This window comes from Chlorocebus sabaeus, chromosome 14 (assembly GCF_047675955.1).
Source record: "Chlorocebus sabaeus isolate Y175 chromosome 14, mChlSab1.0.hap1, whole genome shotgun sequence".
NCBI classification, from domain to species: domain Eukaryota; kingdom Metazoa; phylum Chordata; class Mammalia; order Primates; family Cercopithecidae; genus Chlorocebus; species Chlorocebus sabaeus.
This window is the reverse complement of record NC_132917.1, coordinates 96,021,595-96,044,905: the sequence shown is the minus strand read 5'-3', so window position 1 is coordinate 96,044,905 and position 23,311 is coordinate 96,021,595. Positions and strand designations below refer to the sequence as shown.

Sequence of the window (23,311 nt, the reverse complement as noted above, 5' to 3'; positions counted from 1 at the left end):
GTGGCTCACGCCTGTAGTCCCAGCACTTTGGGAGACCAAGACGGGCGGATCACAAGGTCAAGAGATCGAGACCATCCTGGCCAACATGGTGAAATCTTGTCTCTACTAAAAATACAAAAATTTGCTGGTCATGGTGGCACATGCCTGTAGTCCCAGCTACTCAAGAAAATGAGGCAGGAGAATCACTTGAACCCAGGAGGCGGAGGTTGCAGTGAGCCACGATTGCGTCACTGCACTCTAGCCTGGCAACAGAGCGACAGTCCGTATCAAAAAAAAATTAGCCAGGTGTAGTGGCATGCACCTGTAGTCCCAGCTACTCAGGAGGCTGAGGTGGGAGGATCACTTGAGCCTGGGAGGTTGGGGCTACAGTGAGCCAAGATTGTGCCACTGTACTCCAGCCTGGGCAATAGAGCAACCCTGTCTCATTTAAAAAAAAAAAAAAAAAAAAAGGTTATTGAGACCCTCCACCAAGTGCCACAGACACAGTCGTAGTTCTGTTTTAGAGTTGCAATTCTAAGCTGTCCTGCTCCCCATAAGGATGTATTTCCATGTGACCAGATCTCTTTCCTCTTTCTCTAGTGGTCTCTGCTCTTAATAAGGCCTGGTGTGTGAACTGCTTTGCCTGTTCTACCTGCAACACTAAGTTAACACTCAAGTAAGTCTACGGTTTTGTCCAGTGTGAATCCTAAGACTGAAAACTTTGGGGTGACACTTTAAAAAAATCCTAGAATTTAGAAAAAGAATTATTTGATTTCTTATTTCCTCTTTCTGTTCAGGCCTTCTGAAAGTAAAGGTTCTTCCTTTAATTGTTCCCTGTTCTTTCTTCTATTCCTTCTTTGTCCTACTCAAAGGGATAAGTTTGTTGAAATTGACCTAAAGCCAGTCTGCAAACACTGTTATGAGAAAATGCCAGAAGAATTTAAGAGGCGACTTGCCAAACGGGAGAGAGAAGCAAAGGATAAGGACAAGCAGAAAAAGAAAAAGCCAGTCTGTTTGTAAACTTTTCTATCGCTCTGTCATCATTTTCGCTACTTTCTCCTTTGGTTAGTTCTTCGGAATATGTTTGTGTTCTGTTTCTGTCTTTTGCTTTCTTCCCCCCTCATCGCAACTTTTGGGCATGTATTTGTAGTCATCAGAGATTGAAATACAAGTATTTGTCCTGTGTAGAACTGGTCCTTTTGCATAATTGCTAAAATTACAAAGATTAAATGAATACGCTCCATACTTAATACAAGTTTGTGGTCATATATTTCACTTACTCTGTAGACTCACTCACTTCATTTTTTAAATACCATATGGTGTACATTTCTTTCCTTTTTTTAAATGGATTCAAAGGGAAGAATTCTAATCTGTTAATAGAACCTGGAAAAAGTTTTAAAGGATTTTTGTCTGATAACTGTAGCTTTTAAACCCTGGTTTTTTGTTTCCTTGCCAAAATCATTTAATTGATAAATTATAATTGTTGTTTGATATTTTTAAAAATGCATATATTCTAGCCGGGCGCGGTGGCTCAAGCCTGTAATCCCAGCACTTTGGGAGGCCGAGACGGGCGGATCACGAGGTCAGGAGATCGAGACCATCCTGGCTAACCTGGTGAAACCCCATCTCTGCTAAAAAATACAAAAAACTAGCCGGGCGAGGTGGCGGGCGCCTGTAGTCCCAGCTACTCGGGAGGCTGAGGCAGGAGAATGGTGTAAACCTGGGAGGCGGAGCTTGCAGTGAGCTGAGATCCGGCCACTGCACTCCAGCTCGGGCGACAGAGCGAGACTCCGTCTCGGGGAAAAAAAAAATGCATATATTCTAAGTTATGTATTGAATTATTTCAGCATGGCCAGGCATGGTGGCTCATGCCTATAATCCCAGCACTTTGGGAAGCCAGAGTGGAAGGATTGCTTGAGCCCAGGATTTTGAGACCAGCCTGGACAACATGCCTAGACCCCATCCATCAAAAAAAAAAAAAAAAAATTAGGCAGGTGTGGTGGCCTATACCTATAGTCCCAGCTACTCAGGAGGCTGAGGTTGCAGTGAGCCATGACTGTGCCACCACACTTCAGCTTGGGCAACAGAGTGAGACTCTTGTCTCAAAAAAAAAAAAACAAAACAAAAATTTTTCAACATATTTCATATCTAAGCAAAGTCTATCTGATTTACATAAGACCTCTTCTATGATGTTTGAATATGCGTTGATACAATACCCACGTGCTATTGTTTATGAATTCATTTCCTCAATGTCTTCAAACTCTTTTTTTATTCCTGATTTTTATGAGAAGTATTTCAATCTTTGAAATTCTCTTGAATTACTAGCATGATTGTTCCAGTTTTCCCTCATAGTTACCATTGTGTTTGGAGCTCTAAAAACATTTTGTTTCAGTTTACATGTTTCCTTCTATAAAGAGGAATTAAATGTAAATGTAAGATTAAAACAATGAGGCAGGGCATGGTGGCTCACGCCTGTGATGCCAGCACTTTGAGAGGCCGAGGCAGCAGATCACTTGAGACCAGCCCGGGCAACATGGTGAAACCCCATCTCTACTAAAAATACAAAAAAATTAGCCAGGCATGGTGGCGGGCGCCTGTAATCCCAGCTACTCATGAGGCTGAGACAAGAGGATCACTTGAACCTGAGAGGCAGAGGTTGCAGTGAGCCAAGATCGTGCCACTGTATTCCATCCTGGGCAACAGAGTGAAACTCCGTCTCAAAAAAAAAAAAAAAAAAAAAAAAAAGGTTCAAACAGTGGAAAACTTGCTAAGGTAGTCTCTCTGAAAACAAGAATAATGTTTTTTCTTTTGTCACAAAAATGGCAGTTTTAATAGCTTTTGCTTTAAGAAGACCTTGGGAGAAAAGCCGTAAAATAATTCCCAGTGTGGTGTTTTAAAATAGAAGATTTTTCATTTTAAATATGTGTTTAGGAATTTCCTTTGTTACTAACATTGTCCTTTAAAATGATCTTGAAGCAAAGTCTAGTTTAGTGTTTAAATGCAGTAAAAAATATCAGTAGATTTTATCATTTTTGTCATAGATAGCAATATATCACTAGATTTATTTCACAAATGCTACCTGAATATGATTTCACGGACAATGAACAAGTTATCAAGTTGTATATTTACTCAATTCAAAATTAAACACTCTAGATTTCAACAGTAATATGCTCCTGTAATTACCTGTTGGAAATACATTACAGATGGTCAGCAGGCTATCTGAAAAGTTGTCTTCTCCTGGACCGTTTTAAAAATAAATTGATATGTATTGCCCTAGCTTTTCAAAAGAATAGTTGAGTTCTTCAAATAGCTACCATTTACAATACAACCACAGGTGATTTGGTTACATTTATGTTAAGAGTGATTGAAAACTTTCTTCCAACCTTTCTGTCAGATAACCAAAATAACCCCTTATAATTTAAAATCAGTTAAACCTCATGGCTACCTAATTTAAAGTACTAAGTAAGATCATGTTGCCTCCAATAAAGAAATCATTCACATTATAAAAATATGATTCTTTCCTTTAGATAAATTTATCTTTAAGGTATTCCCAAGATATTTTAAAATGTGATTACCATCCTGGGCAATACAGCAGGACCCTCTCTCTCCAAAAAAAAATGTTTTTAAGTTAGCCAGGCATAGTAGTATGCACTTGTGTCCCAGCCATTCAGGAGGCTGAGGTGGGAGGATGACTTGAGTCCGGGAGTTAGAGGCTGCAGTGAGCTGTGATCACCACTGCACTCCAGCCTGGGTGACAGTTGAGGCTCTGTTTCCAAAAAAAAAAAGTGATTGACTGTACTTAAGTAAATTATATATGTAATCTACAGTCTGTGTTACACAGGTGGATGTATAGAACCAATTTATAAGGACTTTTTTTTCAAATGATTATATATATATATATATATATATATATCACAATAAGAATTGAGGTTAGAATTATGGTTTTTTACTAACATGAATATAGATATCATCACCTAGTTGCCTTCGCTTAGTTCCGTACAATTACTTCACATTATTTATATATCTTTGTTGAATATGTTTCCACTAATTTCTTTTTTTTTTAATAATTATTATCTTTAGGAATAAGTTTGTGGAGTTTGACATGAAGCCAGTCTGTAAGAAGTGCTATGAGAAATTTCCACTGGAGCTGAAGAAAAGACTTAAGAAACTAGCCGAGACCTTAGGAAGGAAATAAGTTCCTTTATTTTTTCTTTTCTATGCAAGATAAGAGATTACCAACATACTTGTCTTGATCTACCCATATTTAAAGCTATATCTCAAAGCAACTGGGTGAGAAAAGGACCTATATGAATGGTTTTATGCCGTTTTTTAATTAAAAAAGAAAAATGCATATAATCGTGTTTAAAACACAGATGAAGTCAGTATTCACCTTTGTTAACCCTTATCCATTTGTTGACCTGTAGACTGTTTACCAAAAAAAACACATGGTTAAATGTTAAATTTTAATTAAGGCCCCCCCAAAATTAAATATAACTTTTTAAAATGAAAGGAGTCACCTTCTACATGACTCAGGTGAAAAAACAGTATAAACATTAATTTACTTTGTATTCAAAAGAAAATTCCAACTGCTGTTGGGGAAGGACACAGAAAAAATAACCAACTAAGAAAAACAAAAACAAGAAAAATGAATCTTATACGATCTTAGTATATTTATCAAACTAGTAGCTATAAAGTGAATATACCCATTACTAAGACAAAAAACAAGTGTAATTCAGAACTACTTGATTTTTTTTTTAGTTAAATGCAATAATTATTATGCTTAGTTTTATAACCTGCTCTCCTTGTGAATTCTTCCTTCGAATGATTACGTAACACAGTAGGAATAGCTAGCTAGTAGGAGGTCTTTTAAATTTTTGTGCAAAAAAATTTATACCAGGCATTTGAAAATACACTTTACAATATTGGAAAATGAAGTATTTTTAATGTATTACAGCAATTATGTTTCTAAGCTTAATGTTAAGCATGTAATCTTAGAATAGGACATGAAATTAAATTGTATGTAGCTTGGAATGTATTGCTTCAGAAAAGTGAATGTGTATATCCATCATATTGCCTTTATAACCATGCTGATATCTATGCTTTATACATATTCAAACTTGCTTTGCCTTTAAAAAATACATACTGCATACTTAAATCAGGAATTGTAGCCATCTCACAGAATACCAACTGAAACTAAGTGCATTGAGATCTGAGATTAGTAAGCCCAGATTCATTTACCACAGCTATAATGAAGTTTTTAAAAACTCTCTTCTCCTTTTTTGGGGGAAATCCATTGTTAATTTCTGTCATCTTAGAAGAAAATGATGTTGATAGGTGTTTCAGATTTTCCGTTTCAAATCTTATAATTAATTGGATTTATTTACTACAAGTAGGAAGTATAAATGACACTCTTAAATTGGAAGGAGGAGTGTTTTAGTGTCTGTTTTAGGTCAAAATTAGTGATTCTACTTTTATCAAAAGTTTTATCCTGAAGTTTCAGGACCACTCTTCCTTAATAAACTTGTTAATGTAAAGCGAGCTTTATGAACATTTAAAAAATGTTGCTGCTGCTTTGTTACTTAAAGAGAAAGTTGCCAAGAGAGACTTCTTAGGGAAAATATTGTGTTTTCCAAAAATTGCTGAAATATTGTTTTGCCATTTTTAAAAAGTCTCAGGTTATTACCACTCTGCCATTAAATATTTGTATGCCTGCATTTTTAAAAATTCTGTGCATGTACGTTATGGAGTACATTCTATTTTTGTTTTCAGATACCCTAAAACCAATTATTTTTTTAGTAATCTTTTAGAATTAAAATTATTATAAATGATTGAAAATAATCATCACATAGTTGAAGATTGTATGTATTCAGTAGTTTAAAACAATCTTTGCATTTGACAGTAAGAATCAAAGTCCCTTCAGTGTGCCTTTGTCAGCTAATATGTGACCAGCAATGACAACCTTGGGAATATTTATTAAGTATTATACTATGAATATAGGCAACATAGGACAGGGTTTGCAGTACAGAGTCTTGATGCTAAATTCTCATATACCTCTACACGAGAAATATGGAGCAGGAAAACAAGTATTTCCATACATTCTTCATCACTTTGAAGATGCATGGCCTGAACTCAACTGCTTGTGTTTGTTTACATATCAGGCATAGCCAGGCATCTCCTGTAGCTAGAGGTTCCACTGCTGTCTTTGCTCAGTCCTCTTTTAAAATACGAATTAGTGGCCAGACGCAGTGGCTCACACCTGTAATCCCAGCACTTTGGGAGGCCGAGGCGGCTGGATCACGAGGTTAGGAGATCGAGACCATCCTGGCTAACACAGTAAAACCCTGTCTGTATTAAAAATACAAAAAATTAGCCAGGAGTGGTGGCGGACGCCTATAGTCCCAGCTACTCGGGAAGCTGAAGCAGGAGAATTGCTTAAACCAGGGAGGCAGAGGTTGCAGTGAGCCAAGATCAGGCCACTGCACTGCAGCCTGGGCAACAGAGTGAGACTCCATCTCAAAAATAAAAATAAAAATAGACCGGGCATGGTGACTTATGCCTGTAATCCCAGCACTTTGGGAGGCCGAGGCGGGTAGATCACAAAGTCAGGAGATTGAGACCATCCTGGCTAACACGGTGAAACCCCGTCTCTACTACAAAAAAATTAGCCGGGCGTGGTGGCAGGCGCCTCTAGTCCCAGCTACTCGGGAGGCTGAGGCAGGAGAATGGCGTGAGCCCGGGAGGCAGAGCTTGCAGTGAGCCCAGATCATGCTACTGCACTCCAACCTGGGTGACGGAGCAAGACTCCGTCTCAAATAAAACAATTAAAAAAAAAAATTATGAATTAGTGTTTTCTAGAATTTCAACTTGCTAAGCCTCTAATATTTAAGGGTAGTTTATCTAGATACAGTACTTTCTTCCCTGATAAGTAGTATCATTGGAGCCCTTAAATATAGGAGAAGACGAAGAAGTTTAAAAAGTGTAAGTGGGCTGGGCGCAGTGGCTCAAGCCTGTAATCCCAGCACTTTGGGAGGCCGAGGCGGGTGGATCACGAGGTCAGGAGATCGAGACCATCCTGGCTAACACAGTGAAACCCCCTCTCTACTAAAAATACAAAAAATTAGTCGGGCGTGGCGGCGGGCGCCTGTAGTCCCAGCCACTCAAGAGGCTGAGGCAGGAAAATGGCCTGAACCCAGGAGGCAGAGCTTGCAGTGAGCTGAGATCGCGCCACTGCACTCCAGCCTGGGCGATAGAGCGAGACTCCCTCTCAAAAAAAAAAAAAAGAGAATTGTAAGTGGATTAAAAGAGAAACTTGGTCTAGTTCATAATATTTTTAATAGGGCTTTCCCTGGCTGCTGGAAACCTTAGGCCAGTAAGCATCTCTTTGTTTCAAGTCCTATAAGACAATTTGAAATAATTCATTGTTCATGCCAAAATTCTAAGTACTGTTTTTCTTAGCAAGTGTAATATAATCAGGAAAAATGGGTACAAGTAAAACGTTCTTTGGATCATACTCATAGCCTTATTAACACTGCACCTGAATAATAGGTCATTTTGCCTCACTCATTTGCCAAAGTAGCCATTTCTAAGTTAAGGAAATTTTTAGGTAGGCTGATAGCCTTGTATTTCATTTTAGATTGTAAGCTCGATGGCAGGGATACTATATCGATCATTATGTTTTCATATAGCAACCATCACAGTATACTCTTGGTGCTTAATAAATGTTTATAATTATTAATAACCTGTTGTATATTGTTTAATTTGAATGGTATATATATGAAATATGTATGAAAATTGAAGTATTCATGAATGTATAATAGAAACAAGTAAATGAATAAAATGACCTGGTTACTATAGATAAGCCAAATTTTAAACCATCTAGAACAATGGGGTAATCTTCCTCCTATTCAATGTAAATGCTAGGTTTATTATTATTATCATTATTATTATTATTATTATTATTATTAAGAAAGGAGATACAGGCCAGGCATGGTGGCTCACACCTGTAATCTCAACACTTTTGGAGGCCGAGGCCAGTGGATCACTTGAGGTCAGGAGTTTGAGACCAGCCTGGCCAACACAGTGAAACCTCATCTCTACTAAAAATACAAAAATTAGTAGGGCGTGGTGGTGTGCACCTCTAGTCCCAGCTACTTGGGAGGCTGAGGCAGGAGAATCCCTTGAACCCAGGAGACAGAGGTTGCAGTGAGCTGAGATTGCGCCATTGCACTCCAGCCTGGCTGACAGAGTAAGACTCTGTCTCAAAAAAAAAAAAAAAAAATAGAGAGATACAGCTTAATAAAAAAATTCAGCAAGCCCTGAGTCACTGTGTGCAGTGTGTTGGGAAGATAACCACGACCAGGGCATTCCTCTTCCAGTGCTTGGTCTGCCCGGCTCTGCATCCACTTTAAATGTAGAGAATCCTGGGGCCTCTGAGTCTTGTATTCCATTTGCTTCCCTGGCGAGGTGAGACAGGTCATTACATCCCCCTATGGGAGGTATTGGATGGGGTGAGCACAGAGCATACTAGACCACAGTGTCAGGAGCCCAGGGAACGGAGGAGGCGGGAGCCTTCCTAAAGGAGCTGGATCTTGAGAGATGAACAGAAGTTGGCCAGGCAGGGAAGGAGGATAGGGAGTGGGCATCCCAGGCCCTCTTCCACTCCCGTTTTCTCTGTTTCTCTTGGTGGCATTACCATCAGTGCAGGCTGCCAAGCTAATAACAGTTTGACTTCAATTCCTCCTCCCTACAACCTACATTTGTCCCCACATCTAACTCCAAAATTCATCACCTCCGCTGTGGAAAGTTCCCAGAAATCTGTATTCTGCTCCTGACTTGCAGCCCCTGCCTGCCTTAGGCTGCCCTTGCTAGGTACCCATCAGTCACTTTGCCCTTGCTGTCAGCCTCGGTTTGGCTCGCTGAAGCAGGATAGTCTAAGAAGTCCCAGCTCTCCCATGGCAACTGGTTGTCCGTGTGTTTTTCTCTCAATGGCCAATGCAAGTGCCCACAGGATTGATTGTCTTCCCGGATCTTGACCGGCCCCTCTTCTAGTCAATGGACCCTTCTCGCTTTTGAGACTCAGCTCAAATATCACCTGACTTGTGACGCCTTTCCTGACTTTTTCAAGCAAAAGTCACCCTCTCTTTGTTCCCCTAGTTCTTGGTATGCACCTCTGTCTCAGTGGTTCTGATGTGCAATTTAAGTATTGGTTTATGTTCCCACCAGAAGGCTGGCTCCCTGAGGGGAAGGACTGTGGCAACTTTATCATTGTATCCTCTGCCAGTCACAGTGCCCAGCCCCCAATAAGAGCTCAGTGATCACTGAATGACTGAGTGAATACGTGGGCAGTATACGTTACGCCCTTGCCATATTCAAGTATTCTAAAAGCTGTTAAAACTAAAAATCAGCACAAAGACCACAACCAGGGTTTTCTTACTAAAAAACAAAAATACCGCTTCCTTGCTTAAAAAAAAATTCTACTTGGGGCCGAGCATGGTAGCTTATGCCTGTAATGCCAGCACTTTGGGAGGCCACGGCAGAAGGACTGCTTGAGTCCAGGAGTTGAAGACAAGCCTGGGCAACATAGCAAGACCCCAGTTCTATAAAAAATTAAAAATTAGGCAGGTGTGGTGGTGAGACCCCATCTCTACAAAAAATCAGAAAGGCATGGTGGCACGTGTATGGTCCCTAGCTACTCTGGAGGCTGAGGATGGCTTGAGTCCAGGTCAAGGCTGCAGTGAGCTATGATCGCACTACTGCACTCCGGCCTGGGCGACAGCGAGACCCTGTCTGAAAAATAATTAAATTTTTAAAAAGTCTACTTAGGAAATACTTATAATGTAAAAGCAGGATCTAAAAATACTACACATGATCACAAATATGTGCAAAATGGCCTTTTAAACAATGGAGGAAATACATCAAAATGTTACAGAAATGCTTTTTAAATTTTTTGTTTGGAGTTTTTTTTGAGAAAGGGGACTCTTCAGATAGTGTTTTCAGCTTGCCAAAATAAATTCTATAATAATAGGAAATAGTAACTTTATTTTTTGAACATGCTCTGTTAAATGAGTTAAATGCATATGCTACAACATTGGTTTCATAATTTTTTAGCAAAATTTTTCCCATAGATGGAGCCATGCTGAACTTTAGCTGCTTTTAAGCAGCTCCTGTCTTAATTATTGCAAATTCTAACTTAGTAGAGTTAAAAGTAAAGTCTTCACTCTGATGAACCAGTCACCCTGCCTGATAAAATTTTAGATCTCAGAAGCCATTTACCCTTGCAATAAAAATTAGTGACATTCTGGCCAGGCGCAGTGGCTCACACCTGTAATCCCAGCACTTTGGGAGGCTGAGGCGGGCAGATCACCTGAGGTTGGGAGTTCGAGACCAGCCTGACCAACATGGAGAAACCCCGTGTCAACTACAAATACAAAATTAGCCAGGTGAGGTGGCACATGCCTGTAATTCCAGCTACTTGGGAGACTGAGTCAGGAGAATCGCTGGAACCTGCAAGGCGGAGGTTGTGGAGAGCCGAGATCGCACCATTGCACTCCAGCCTGAGCAACAAGAGTGAAACTCTCTCAAAAAAAAAAAAATAGTGACAATCATTAAGGAGAGAATCTTCTACTTGACCCTGTAGAAGGGCATCAAAAATTGTAATACTGGCCAGGGCACAGTGGCTCATGCCAGCAACTCAGGAGGCTGAGGTGGGAGGATCGCTTGAGCTCAGGAGTTCAAGGCTGCAGTGAGCTATGACCATGCCACTGCACTCCAGCCTGGGTGACAGAGTGAGACTCTGTCTAAAACAGACAAAAATTCTAATATATCAGCAAAATTAAAAAGCAAAGCAGGAAACCCCACGTTTCAGAGGTATGGAGAAACTGCCCTGTTCTCTTTGTAAAACATTGAGATGTCTCTTTGGAGATAGAGTGTGAAGGCACAGGTTGGGATCTAGTAGCTAGATCCCAAGCACAAGCTCACTTGTGCTGCCCAGTGTCCCCTGGGAGCTCAAGACATGGGGAGGGTTGTGGGTCAGGGGCCACTGAACTCATGATCATGGAGTCCTTACTGGGTAAGGCCTTCAGGTTCAGGCAGTCACAGTACAGTATTTGAAGCACACTTGGAATAGAATAAGTTCACTACTAGAAATACCAGTTTCATTTATATGGTCCAAGAAGATCTTAATCCCAAAGACAGTAGAGACAAGCATCATGGAAAGAACAGCTTATAAGGATATTCCTTTTCCACATGTGTTTAGCATCATGTCGGACAACATACGAGAGATTATGTTGATATCAAAGCATTGATATCAGTACTTTGAAAATTATTCACATACTTTAATGATTCCACAGTCCCCTACACCAAACCCCACATTTAATCAAGAGGTATTGTGTTTGAACATGAGTTCAAAGACTTTTTTCCGAGACTTTTACGTGCATATTTTCTCTCAAGTGGTAAATTCCACTAGATCTATGTGGGGGATCTAGGTTTCACGCTCCTTATGAGAATCTCATGCCTGATGATCTGTCACTGTCTCCCGTCACCCTCAGATGGGACCATCTAGTTGCAGGAAAACAAGCTCAGGCTCCCGCAGATTCTACATTATGGTGAGTTGTATAATTATCTCATTATATATTGCAATGTAATAATAATAGAAATAAGGTGCACAATAAATGTAACGCACTTGAATCATCCTGAAACCACCCCCACCACCACCGTCTGTGGAAAATTGCTTTCCACGAAACTGGTCCATGGTGCCAAAAAGGTTGAGGACCACTGAGCTAGAGTCTTCCTTTTTTTTTTTTTTTTTGAGACGGAGTCTCCCTCTGTCGCCCAGGCTGGAGTGCAGTGGCACAATCTCGGCTCACTGCAACCTCCGCCCCTCCAGGTTTAAGCAATTCTCTGCCTCAGCCTCCGGAGTAGCTGGGATTACAGGCGCACGCCACCGCGCCCGGCTAATTTTTTTGTATTTTTAGTAGAGATGGGGGTTTCACCATCTTGGCCAGGCTGGTCTTGAACTCCTGACCTGGTGATCCACCCGCCTCGGCCTCCCAAAGTGCTGGGGTTACAAGCATGAGCCACCGCGCCCAGCCGAGCTAGAGTCTTGTAATTTTGTGTACCTGTAATGAGACCTGAACTATTTGGAACTGATCTTCCTGGCAACTTCCCTCAAGTTATAGGCAAAAATTAGGACCTAAAAGCCTTAAAAAGACCAAAATGTATGCCAAATACTCTAAAGTCCTATCTTTACTCTTACAAATATCCCTTGGGCCTTGCTTATCAGCTGCGTACTGGAAATGTTTACACAGCTCTAACAAACTTCCTGAGTTTCCTATACCAAACAGAAGACCGCAGATTAAAAGCGGGGAGAGGGTAGACTAAAGGCAAGCAAATTAAAGAGACACTGAATGTCAACTGTTGTCAGCCACTATGCTGGAAGATAGTTAAACAACAATAAACCTTCAGTCCTTGAAAAGCTTATGGTTTACCAGGGGCTATAAGAAGTGCATCAGTGACCGGGCACGGTGGCTCACGCCTGTAATCCCAGCACTTTGGGAGGCCGAGGTGGGCTGATCACAAGGTCAGGAGCTCGAGCCCAGTCTGACCAACATGTTGAAACCTCATCTCTACTAAAAATACAAGAATTAGCCGGGCGTGGTGGTGCACGCCTGTATTCCCAGCTACTCAGGAGGCTGAGGCAGGAGAATCGCTTGAACCTGGGAGGGTGGAGGTTGTGGTGAGCTGAGATCGAGTCACTGCACTCCAGCTGGGTGACAGAGCTAGACTCTGTCTCAACAAAAAAAAAGAAGTGCATCAGAGGCCAGGCACAGTGTCTCACGGCTGTAATCCCTGCACTTTGAGAGGCCTAGGCAGGCAGACGGCTTGAGTCCAGGAGTTCAAAACCAGCCTGAGCAACACAACGAAACCCCATCTCTACTAAAAATACAAAAAATTAGCCAAGTGTGGTAGCATGCACCTGTAGTCCCAGCTACTCGGGAGGCTAAGGGTCCTGAGCCCAGGACGTCAAGGCTGCAGTGAGCCATGATCATACCACTGCACTCTAGCCTGGGCGACAAAGTGAGACCTTGTCTCAAACAAACAAAACAAAAGCATCAGCAAGCATATAATGTGATAAGAATCAATGTTAGAAATATGAATGCGAGGCCAGGCATGGTAGCTCACACCTGTAATCCCAGCACTTTGAGAGGCCAAGGCGGGTGGATCACCTGAGATCTGGAGTTCGAGACCAGCCTGACCAACATAGTGAAACTTTGTCTCTACTAAAAATACAAAAATTAGCTGGGCGTGTTGGTGGGCACCTGTAGTCCCAACTACTCAGGAAGCTGAGGCAGGAGAATCGCTTGAACCTGGGAGGCAGAGGTTGCAGTGAGCCGCGATTGCGCCAGTGCACTCCAGCCGGGGCAACAGAGCGAGACTCCATCTAAAGAAATATATGTGTGTGTGTGTGTGTGTGTGTATAAATATGTATGTGTATATATGTATATATATTTATAGATGTATAAATATATATAATGTGTGTGTATATATAAATATATGTGTATATATGTATATATATTTTTATATATGTATAAATATATATTTATATATATATAATATGTGTGAGTGTGTGTGTATATATGTATATATATTTTTATATATGTATAAATATATATTTATATTTTTATATATATATATATAATATGTGTGAGTGTGTGTGTGTGTATATATGTATGAATGGGATACAGCGATTGCTCAGAGAGACTGGGTGATTGCAGGGCATCTGCAAAGATTTCCCAAAGGTGGTGATGGCTGCACTGGGGTTTGAAAGACATGGAAGGAGCTTTCCAGAGGGAGAAAGGGGAAAGGGCAGGGGGGTGAGCCGGCTTTTTAGGCAAAGAGACACGCCGTAAGAAGAGCCTGGTCTGATCAGAGAATGGTGAGGATTCTCACTGAGTTGAGGTGAAGCTCTGGTGAGAGAGAGGAAGTTGGAGACAGGTGGCGAACGTGGACCTGTGCCTAGCACAGCACCTGACACGGCAGAGGCAGTCAGTAAGTATCTGCTGATTAATTGTCGGACATTGGGGGGCTTAGGAAAGCTCTGAGGAGGGACCCCAATTAAGGGGACAGTAGTCAGGGCGTGAGGTTTGTCCAAGAGAGCACTGTGAGATCAGGACTAAAACTGCTGCAAGAGACCCTCTGATTGGGTGGCAGCAGCATGTCGTGGAGATGAGCCTGCTCTCTCAGTCTCTTCCTCTTGTCAGAACCCTTTGCCTCCCCCAACACACGCGCACACACACACATGCACGCACCATGCTACAGAAACCTTTCTCCGTCTTGCCGTTCTCTCAAATCATGCATCGGTCTTCCCTTCATCTTCAGATTCTTTAAAGACTAATCAAAGTTCCCACTTCTAGCATGATGAAGTGCAGAGGTCAACAAATCTTTCCAAAATGTAACTATATAGCTGGACAAACCATTGAGCATTCTGTAATTTGACCAAAGGCACAAATGGGGATGTGTTTAAGAATGAAAGCTCGCTGGGCGCGGTGGCTCATGCCTGTAACCCCAGCACTTTGGGAGGCTGAAGCAGGAGGACCACTTGAGCTCAGGAGTTCAAGAACAGCCTGGGCAAAGTAGTGAGATCCCCATCTCTACAAAAAAAGAAAAAAATCAAAAAAGACATGGTGGTACACACCTGTGGTCCCAGCCACATGGGAGGCTAAGGCAGGAGAATCATTTGAGCCCAGGAGATTGAGGCTGCAGTGAGCTGTGATCACACCACTGCACTCCAACCTGGGCAACAGAGTGAGGCAGACCCTGTCTCAAAAGAAAAAAAAACAGAATTAAAGTGAGCCTTGGAGAAGACCAGCCTGTGTCCATGGCATCTTTGCCCAGGCTGCTACCTCCATTTACCCCAGCTGCTGGTAACACACACAGCAGCCCCCAGCGGGGCAGCCTGTGGAAATAAGATCCCCCGCCACCTCGCTGCAGGGGCCGGATGCAAGATTGAGGAAGGTTTTGATTTGCAGCACAGCTAGTTAAGGTGGTGATATCAGTGACCACGAGGAAGAAAGACCGCTGACTCCTAGCCTGAGGCTCTGGGCCTTTGGAGATAACCAAATGGTCTGCAGACTAGTCAGGGATGTGAGAGGGAGCTCCAGGAGGTGGGAGAGCCAAAGGGAGCTTGGTAAACTCTCCACACTACCCAAATGGACTGAAGTCTCACGGCTGGCAGAGATTAGAGCAAGCCCAAGCCATGTCCATATGCCCAGGGCACACAGCCTGTGTCTGTGCTGGTGCCAGTGTTAGGAAGTAAAAGCCAGAACACCACTGCAAATGGCCCGGGGCGTGCCTCCTCCCCATTGCGCGTAGAGCCAGCAGCAGATGGTGGAAACCGTATTGGCTTTAACTGATGTTTGACTGACAAACTATACAGATAAGAAGTGACCTCTAGGAAGCCAGTCTGAAAAATTAAAGCAAACAAATGCCAACAATAAAACTGAGCAATGACCTGAGTGAGTGCACACTGTGGAGGAGACAGGCGTCCTGCGTGGAGTCCAGCCAGGAGACAGCACGGAATGCATGAAGCAGCTATTGGAAGACACTGAAAACGAAATAGTTGCAGGCAGCTTTCCCAAGAAGACCAGAACCGGAAGTAACACCCAATTGGTGGTGAGATAACCATATTTCCTCTATGGTATCCCCTGACTAACCTGGCCGTGGGCACCAGGGTGTAGATAGAAAGAGCTCCAGAAGATGCCTCTATTTCTAGCTCAAGTAACAGGAAAAGGGTCTCCTAACATTCCAAGGGAATCCAGAAGTTCGTTCCTCCCCATGTTTCTTTTCCCTATTCTCTCATACCTCAGCCCCCAAGCAGTCCCACAGTGGCACTGGCACCAGCCCCAAGAGGAGCCCCAGAAGCCAAGACACAGGCGGGAACCTTCTCCAGTTGACAAAGCTGTGGTCCCAAAAGGGCAGAAACAGCCCATGTTGCTTCTCTTCCAGTTCAGTCCTCCCACTGCTTGGTTTCAGATGCAGAAATGCATGGTAGAGCCAGATAACGAAAGCCTCAGTTTTCTGCTTGGAAGACGAAAGAGAGAAGCCTCAGCAAATGAAAGCAACAGGGTAATTCCTGAGAGAGAGTTAATCAGTGAAGCAAACCCATTAAGTTGTTTATGGACCCCAGGGCTCATTCTTGAGCTGCTCCCACATAGATCTGGTCCTGTTCAACACACCAGAGGCTGAGAGCTGAACTGAGAGACCATCACCCACAGACACAACTGGCCACTGGGTGGCGCACAAGTGGGACAGAACTGAATAGTCCTGTGAAGACTTTGGACACTGAACTGGCTTTGGAACCACAGACTGCAGAATGGAGGGGTGGGAACTTGTGGTTTGAACCTAAATCAGGTAGATTGCCTGGCCAAAATGAAAATATCTATAATCTCCATAGCATTTAATTTCATTCAGTGATTTTTTAAAGTAAATTTACAGTGTTTTACAGCCATCCCCAAAATCTAATTCCAAAATACCTCTATCACCCCAACGAGAGACTCCATTCACATTGGCAGTCACATGCCCTCCCAGATTTTCCCTCCGCCAAGCCCTTGGCAATCACTAATTTACTTTCTGTGTCTTTGAGTTTGCCTACTCTGGATATTTCATATAAATGAAATGATATATGAGGTTTTGTGATTGGCTCCTTTCATTTGGAAGAATGTTTTCTTTTTTTTTTTTTTTTTTTTTTTTTGAGACGGAGTCTTGCTCTGTTGCCCGGGCTGGAGTGCAGTGGCCGGATCTCAGCTCACTGCAAGCTCCGCCTCCCGGGTTTACGCCGTTCTCCTGCCTCAGCCTCCCGAGTAGCGGGGACTACAGGCGCCCGCCACCTCGCCCGGCTAGTTTTTTTTTTGTGTTTTTTTTAGTAGAGACGGGGTTTCACTGTGTTAGCCAGGATGGTCTCGATCTCCTGACCTCGTGATCCGCCCGTCTCGGCCTCCCAAAGTGCTGGGATTACAGGCTTGAGCCACCGCGCCCGGCCGGAAGAATGTTTTCAAGACTGATTCATGTTGTAGTATGCATTGGTACTTCATTATTTTTTTATACAAAAGTAATGCTCTATTGTATGGCTATACCACATTTTTCTTTGAGACAGAGATCTCACTATGTTGCCCAGGCTAGAGTATAGTGGCTCTTCACAGGCCTGATCACAGGTCCTGCATGGATCAAAGAGCGTCACTGCAGCTTCTAACTGCAGCTTCAAACTCTCAGGCTCAAGCGACCCTCCTGCCTCAACCTCCCCAGTAGCTGGGACTACAGGCACATGTGTCTGTGCCCAGCAATACCACCTTTTAAAAAATCCATCTTCAGTAGATGGAAATTTGGACTATTTCTACCTTTTACTAATAAAAATAGTACTGCCATAAACATTCATGTGTAAGTTTTCTTTTGTTTTCGTTTTTTCTTTTTTGTAGAGATGGGGGTCTCGCTCTGTTGCCCAGGCTGGTCTCAAACTCCTGGACTCAAGTGATCTTCCCATCGAAAACTCCCAAAGTGCTGGGATTACAGGCATAAGCCACCATGCCTGGCCTGTATACAAGTTTTTGTGTAGACATGTTTACATCCAATTAATGAACACAGGATGTCTTTCCATTGATTTAGCTCGTCTTTCTTTCAACAGTGTTGTGTAGTTTCCAGTCTACAAGTCTTACACTTTTGGATTAAATTTATTCATAATTATTTTATTATTTTTGATAATATTATAAATGGAATTGTTTACTTAGTTTTATTTGAATTGTTCATTGCTAGTGTGTAAGTAGACAACTTATTTTTTTAATTGACCTTGTATGGTACAATCTCTTTGAACTCATTTATTATCACTGATAGTTTAGATCTTTTTTTTTTTTTTTTTGAAGTTTCATTAGGGTTTTCTATGTATAAGATCATGTCATCTAGAATAGAGATAGTTTTATTTATTCTATTCCTATTTCGATGCCTTTTGTTTGCATTTCTTGCCTAAATGCCCAGGCTAGAACATCCAGTACAGTGTTGAATAAAAGTGAAGAAAGAAGGCATCCTTGTAAGTCAAGTTTTTGTTTTGTTTTGTTTTGTGTTGTGTTGTTTTGACATGGAGTCTCACACTTTGGCCCAGGCTGGAGTGCAATGGCGTGATCTTGGCTCACTGCAACCTCTGCCTCCCGGGTTCAAGCAATTCTCCTGCCTCAGCCTCCTGAGTAGCTGGGATTACAGGCGCCCACCACCATGCCTGGCTTATTTTTTCTATTTTTGTTAGAGACGGGGTTTCACTACGTTGGCAGGCTGGTCTCGAACTCCTGACCTCGTGATCCGCCCACCTCGGCCTCCCAAAGTGCTGGGATTACAGGCATGAGCCTCCACGCCCAGCTATAAGTCAGTTTTTATACCCCTTATTTCATCCCTGATTTTAGTAATTAGAGTCTTTCTTTTTTCTTGGTCAATCTCAAAAGAAATTTTATCAATTTAAAAACTTTTTTCAGACTGGGCGCGGTGGCTCACTCCTGTGATCCCAGCACTTTGGAAGGCTGGGGTGGGCCAATCACGAGGTCAGGCGATCAAGACTATCTTGGTTAACATGGTGAAACCCCGTCTCTACTAAAAACATTCAAAAAAAAAAAAAAAAAAGATCTAAACTATCAGTGATAATAAATGAGTTCAAAGAGATGTGGTATAAATGAGCCGGGTGTGGTGGCAGATGCCTGTAGTCCCAGCTACTCGGGAGGCTGAGGCAGGAGAATGGCATGAAACCGGGAGGCGGAGCTTGCAGTGAGCCAAGATGGTGCCACTGCACTCCAGCCTAGGTGACAGAGCGATACTCCGTCTCAAAAAAAAAAAAAATTTTTTTCAGAACACCAACTTTTGCCTTTGTTGATTTTCTCTACTCTTTAAAAATGATTTTAAAAAAATTTAATAGTGGTTAAAAAAAAGATTTACCAACTTAAGCTTTTTTTTTTTTTTTTTGAGCCAGAGTTTTGCTCTTGTTGCCTAGGCTAGAGTGTAATGGCACAATCTCGACTCACTGCAGCCTCCGCCTCCAGAGTTCAACCGATTCTCCTGCCACAGCCTCCTGAGTAGCTGGGATTACAGGCATGCACCACCATGCCCAGCTAATTTTGTATTTTTTGTAGAGACAGGTTTTCTCCATGTTGATCAGGCTGGTCTTGAACTCCTGACCACAAGTGAACACCCACCTTGGCCTCCCAAAGTGCTGGGATTACAGGCGTGAGCCACTGCACCCAGCCCAACCTAACCTTTTTTTTTTTTTTTTTTTTAAGATGGAGTCTGTCGCCCAGGCTGGAGTGCAGTGGCGTGATCTCGGCTCACTGCAAGCTTGCCTCCCAGGTTCATGCCATTCTCCTGCCTCAGCCTCCTGAGTAGCTGGGACTACAGGTGACTGCCACCACGCCCAGCCAATTTTTTTTTTTTTTTTTTTTTTTAGTAGAGTCGGGATTTCACTGTGTTAGCCAGGATGGTCTTGATCTCCCGACCTCATGAGCGGCCCACCTCGACCTCTCAAAGTGCTGGGATTACAGGCATGAGCCACCGTGCCCGGCCCAACTTAACCATTTTTAAGTGTGCAATGCAGTAGCCTTATGTTGTTGTGCAATATATCTCCAGGACGTTTTCATCTTTTATTTCTATTTATTTATTTATTTATTTATTTATTATTTTGAGACATGATCTCACTGTCACCCAGGCTGGAATGCAGTGGTGCAATTATAGGTCACTGCAACTTCGAACTCTTGTGCTCAATCACTCCTCCAGCCTCAGCCTCCCAGGTAGCTGGGGACTACAGATGTGCACCACTGAACTGGGTTAATTTTTTTTTTTTTTTTTGGAGAGAGTCTTGCTTTGTTGCCTAAGCTGTTCTTGAACTCCTGGCTTCAAGCAATCCTCCCACCTCGGCCTCCCAAAGTGCTGGGATTACAGGCGTGAGCCACCACTTGGCCCAACTTTTTATCTTTTAAAACTGAACATCTATACCCATGAAACAACAACTCTCCATTTTCTCCTCCCCCTAGTTTCTAGTGACCACCATTTGATTTGCTGTTTCTGTGAATTTGACTACTTTAGATACCTCATATAAGTGGAAGCATACAGTGTTTGTATTTTTGCGACTGGCTTATTCCACTTAGCATGATGTCCTCAAGGTTCTTCCACGTTACATCATGTAACAGAATTCCTTTCCTTTTTAAGGCTAACATTCCATTATTTGTATACACCACATTTTGTTTATCCCCTCATTTGTTGATAGACATTTAGGCTACTTCTGCATGTTGGCTATTATGAATGATACTGCTATAAATATGGATGTGTAAATATCTCTTAAAGACCCTGTTCTCAATTCTTTTGGATGTATGTCCAGAAGCGAATATGGCAATTCTATTTTTATTCTTTTGAGAACCCATCAAATTGTTTTTGGTAGTAGCTACACCTTGCATTGCACAAAGGCTCCAATTTCTGTACATCCTCTTTAACACTTGTGTTTTCTGCTTCTTTGACAGTAGACATCCTAATGGGTGTAAGATAATGTTTCCTTGTGATTTTCATTTGCATTTGTCTAATGATGATTAGGAATGTTGAGCATCTTTTTTGTTTTGTTTTGTTTTGTTTTTGGTGTTGGTTTTGTTTTGAGACACAGTCTCACTCTGTCACTCAGGCTGGAGTACAGTGTTGCGATCCTGGCTCACTGAAACCTCTGCCTCCTGAGTTCAAGCTATTCTCGTGCCTCTGCCTCCCAAGTAACTGGGATTACAGGTGCCTGCCACCATGCCCGGCTTATTTTTGTTTTTTTTGAAGGTTTCAAATATACTTTATTTCTTCAATAATGCCATATCTTAATGAGTCACAGTGTTTTAACTTGCCATCAATTATGAGCTGTTTTTTAAACAATTCATTATCATACCAGCTGGGATGATTACTGATCTCTCCATTCCTTTGGGGTGACTCTGCCAACAGAGGACAGGTTCCATTCTATTCCGATTTATTTGCTACATATATCCATATAGTAATACAGAAAGTGGCTCCACTAGTTAATACAGCATTACCGTATTTGTCATGAAAATCAGGTGTACTTTTCTGGTGGCTCTGCCTTGCCATTGTTTGCTGAATGCTTCAGACTTGCAGATAACTTAGTGCGGTTTTTGACCAAGCGAAACATCGTGAAGGTGAAGAAAGAACTGTGGGAATGCAGCTGCTGCTTTGGTGCAAATTCCAATTTTTGTATTTTTAATAAAGACGGGGTTTTGCCACGTTGGCCAGGCTGGTCTTGAGCTCCTGACCTCAAGTGATCCACTGTACCTTGGCCTCCCAAAATGCTGGAATTGCAGGCGTGAGTCACCGCACCCAGCCTGAGCATCTTTTCTTATGCTTTTTATACATTTGTGTATCATCTTTAGAAAAATGTCAAGCATTTTGCTCACTTTTGTTTGTTGTTGAGGTCTCTGTTGTCTTTCTAGTTTCTATTTCACTAATTTCAGCTTTGACCTTTATGTCCTTCCTTCTGCTTGCCTTAGGCATGGTTTGTTCTTTTTTTCCCAGGCTATTGATTTGAGATCATTCTTTTTAAGTCCACTGATATTCAAGGTAATTATTGATAGGTAAGGATTACCACTGTCATTTAAAAAATTGTTTTCCGGGCCGGGCGCAGTAGCTCACACCTGTAATCCCAGCACTTTGGAAGGCCGAGGCAGGCGGATCACCTGAGGTTGGGAGTTCAAGACCAGCCTGACCAACATGAAGAAACCCAGTCTCTACTAAAAATACAAAATTAGCCGGGCGTGGTGGCGCATGCCTGTAATCCCAGCTACTCAGGAGGCTGAGGTAGGAGAATCACTTGAACCCGGTGGGCGAAGGTTGTCGTAAGCCAAGATCACACCATTGCACTTCAGCCTGGGCAACAAGAGTGAAACTCCATCTCAAAAAAAAAAAAAGTTTTCTGGCTAGGCACAGTGGCTCATGCCTATAATCCCATCATGCCTGTAATTCCAGCATTTTGGGAGGCTGAGGTGGGCGGATCACTTGAGGCCACGAGTTCAAGACCAGCCTGGCCAACATGGTGAAATTCTGTCTTTACTAAAAATACAAAAATTAGTCCCACGAGGTGGTGCACACCTGTGGTCCCAGCTACCTGGGAGGCTGAGGCACGAGGATTGCTTGAACCCGGGAGGCAGAGGTTGCAGTGAGCCAAGATTGCGCCACTGCACTTCACCAGCCTGGGTGACAGAGTGAGACTGTGTCTCAAAAAAAAAAAAAAATTGTTTTCTAGTTGTTTTATAGATCCTTTGTTCCTTCCTTCCCCTCTTGCTGTCTTCCTTTATGATTAGATGACTTTCTGCAGTGGTATGATTTGATTCCTTACTTTTTAGAGGTCATTCTTTTTTAAATATAGTCTTTACAGGTATACATTTCCTTCTAGGTGTTGCTTTAGCTGTATCCCATAAGTTTTCGTATGTTGTATCTTCATTTTATCCATCTCAAATTTCTCTAATTTTCTAATTTCACATGTCGTGATTTCTTCTAATTTCCTGTGTACTTTCTAATTTCCCTTGTGATTTCTTTCTTTCCTTTTTTTTTTTTTTGTTGGAGTCTCGCTCTGTCACCCAGACTGGAGTGCAGTGGCGCTATCTCGGCTCATTGCAAGCTCCGCCTCCTGGGTTCACACCATTCTCCTGCCTCACCCTCGTAAGTAGCTGGGATTATAGGCACCCACCACCACGCCTGGCTAATTTTTTTTTTTTTTTTTTTTTTTTTGTATTTTTAGTAGAGACGGGGTTTCACCGTGTTAGCCAAGGATGGTCTCAATCTCCTGACCTCATGATCCGCCCGCCTCAGCCTCCCAAAGTGTTGGGATTACAGGCGTGAGTCGTCACACCCGGCCTCCCTTGTGATTTCTTATTTGACTCATTGGTTATTTAGAAGTGTGTTGTTTAATGTCCAAATGTTTGTGAATTTCTCAAATTTCTGTTGATTTCTAATTTCATTCCATTCTGGTCAGAACACATACTCTTTATGATTTCAATTCTTTTAAATGTATTGAGGGTTTAGGAATACAAAGACTTACTGAAAAAAAGAATCATTGAGGTTTGTCTTATGCTCTAGCATATGGTTTATGCTAAAGAGTGTTCCAAGTGCACTTGAGAAGAATGTGTATTTTGATATTGTTAGGTGCAGTTTTCTATGGATGTCTATTTGGTCTAGCTTGTTTAAACCATTGTTGAAGTCTTGTATTTTCTTGATGATCCCTGTCTAGTGGATCTATCCATTATTGTTTTTAAAAATACATTTGATGGTTGAAAGCAAA

General features: G+C 42.2%; 1 protein-coding gene across 7 annotated transcripts in view; it reads left to right on the top strand.

Moving 5' to 3' along the window:
* LIMS1 (LIM zinc finger domain containing 1) overlaps positions 1–7,717 on the top strand; it is a 152,546-nt gene extending 144,829 nt beyond the window's left edge. For 6 of the 7 annotated variants that reach the window (XM_008008323.3, XM_037994264.2, XM_008008328.3 and 3 more), the window contains exons 9-10: positions 580–655; positions 4,060–7,717. In XM_008008323.3, coding sequence (XP_008006514.1) covers positions 580–655; positions 4,060–4,174 — 191 coding nt within the window. In that variant the 3' untranslated portion in view covers positions 4,175–7,717. Of the gene's footprint in view, positions 1–579; positions 656–851; positions 1,685–4,059 lie in introns of those variants that run through there. The other variant, XM_008008318.3, reaches the window with a different exon arrangement.
* The last annotated feature ends 15,594 nt before the right edge of the window (positions 7,718–23,311 follow it).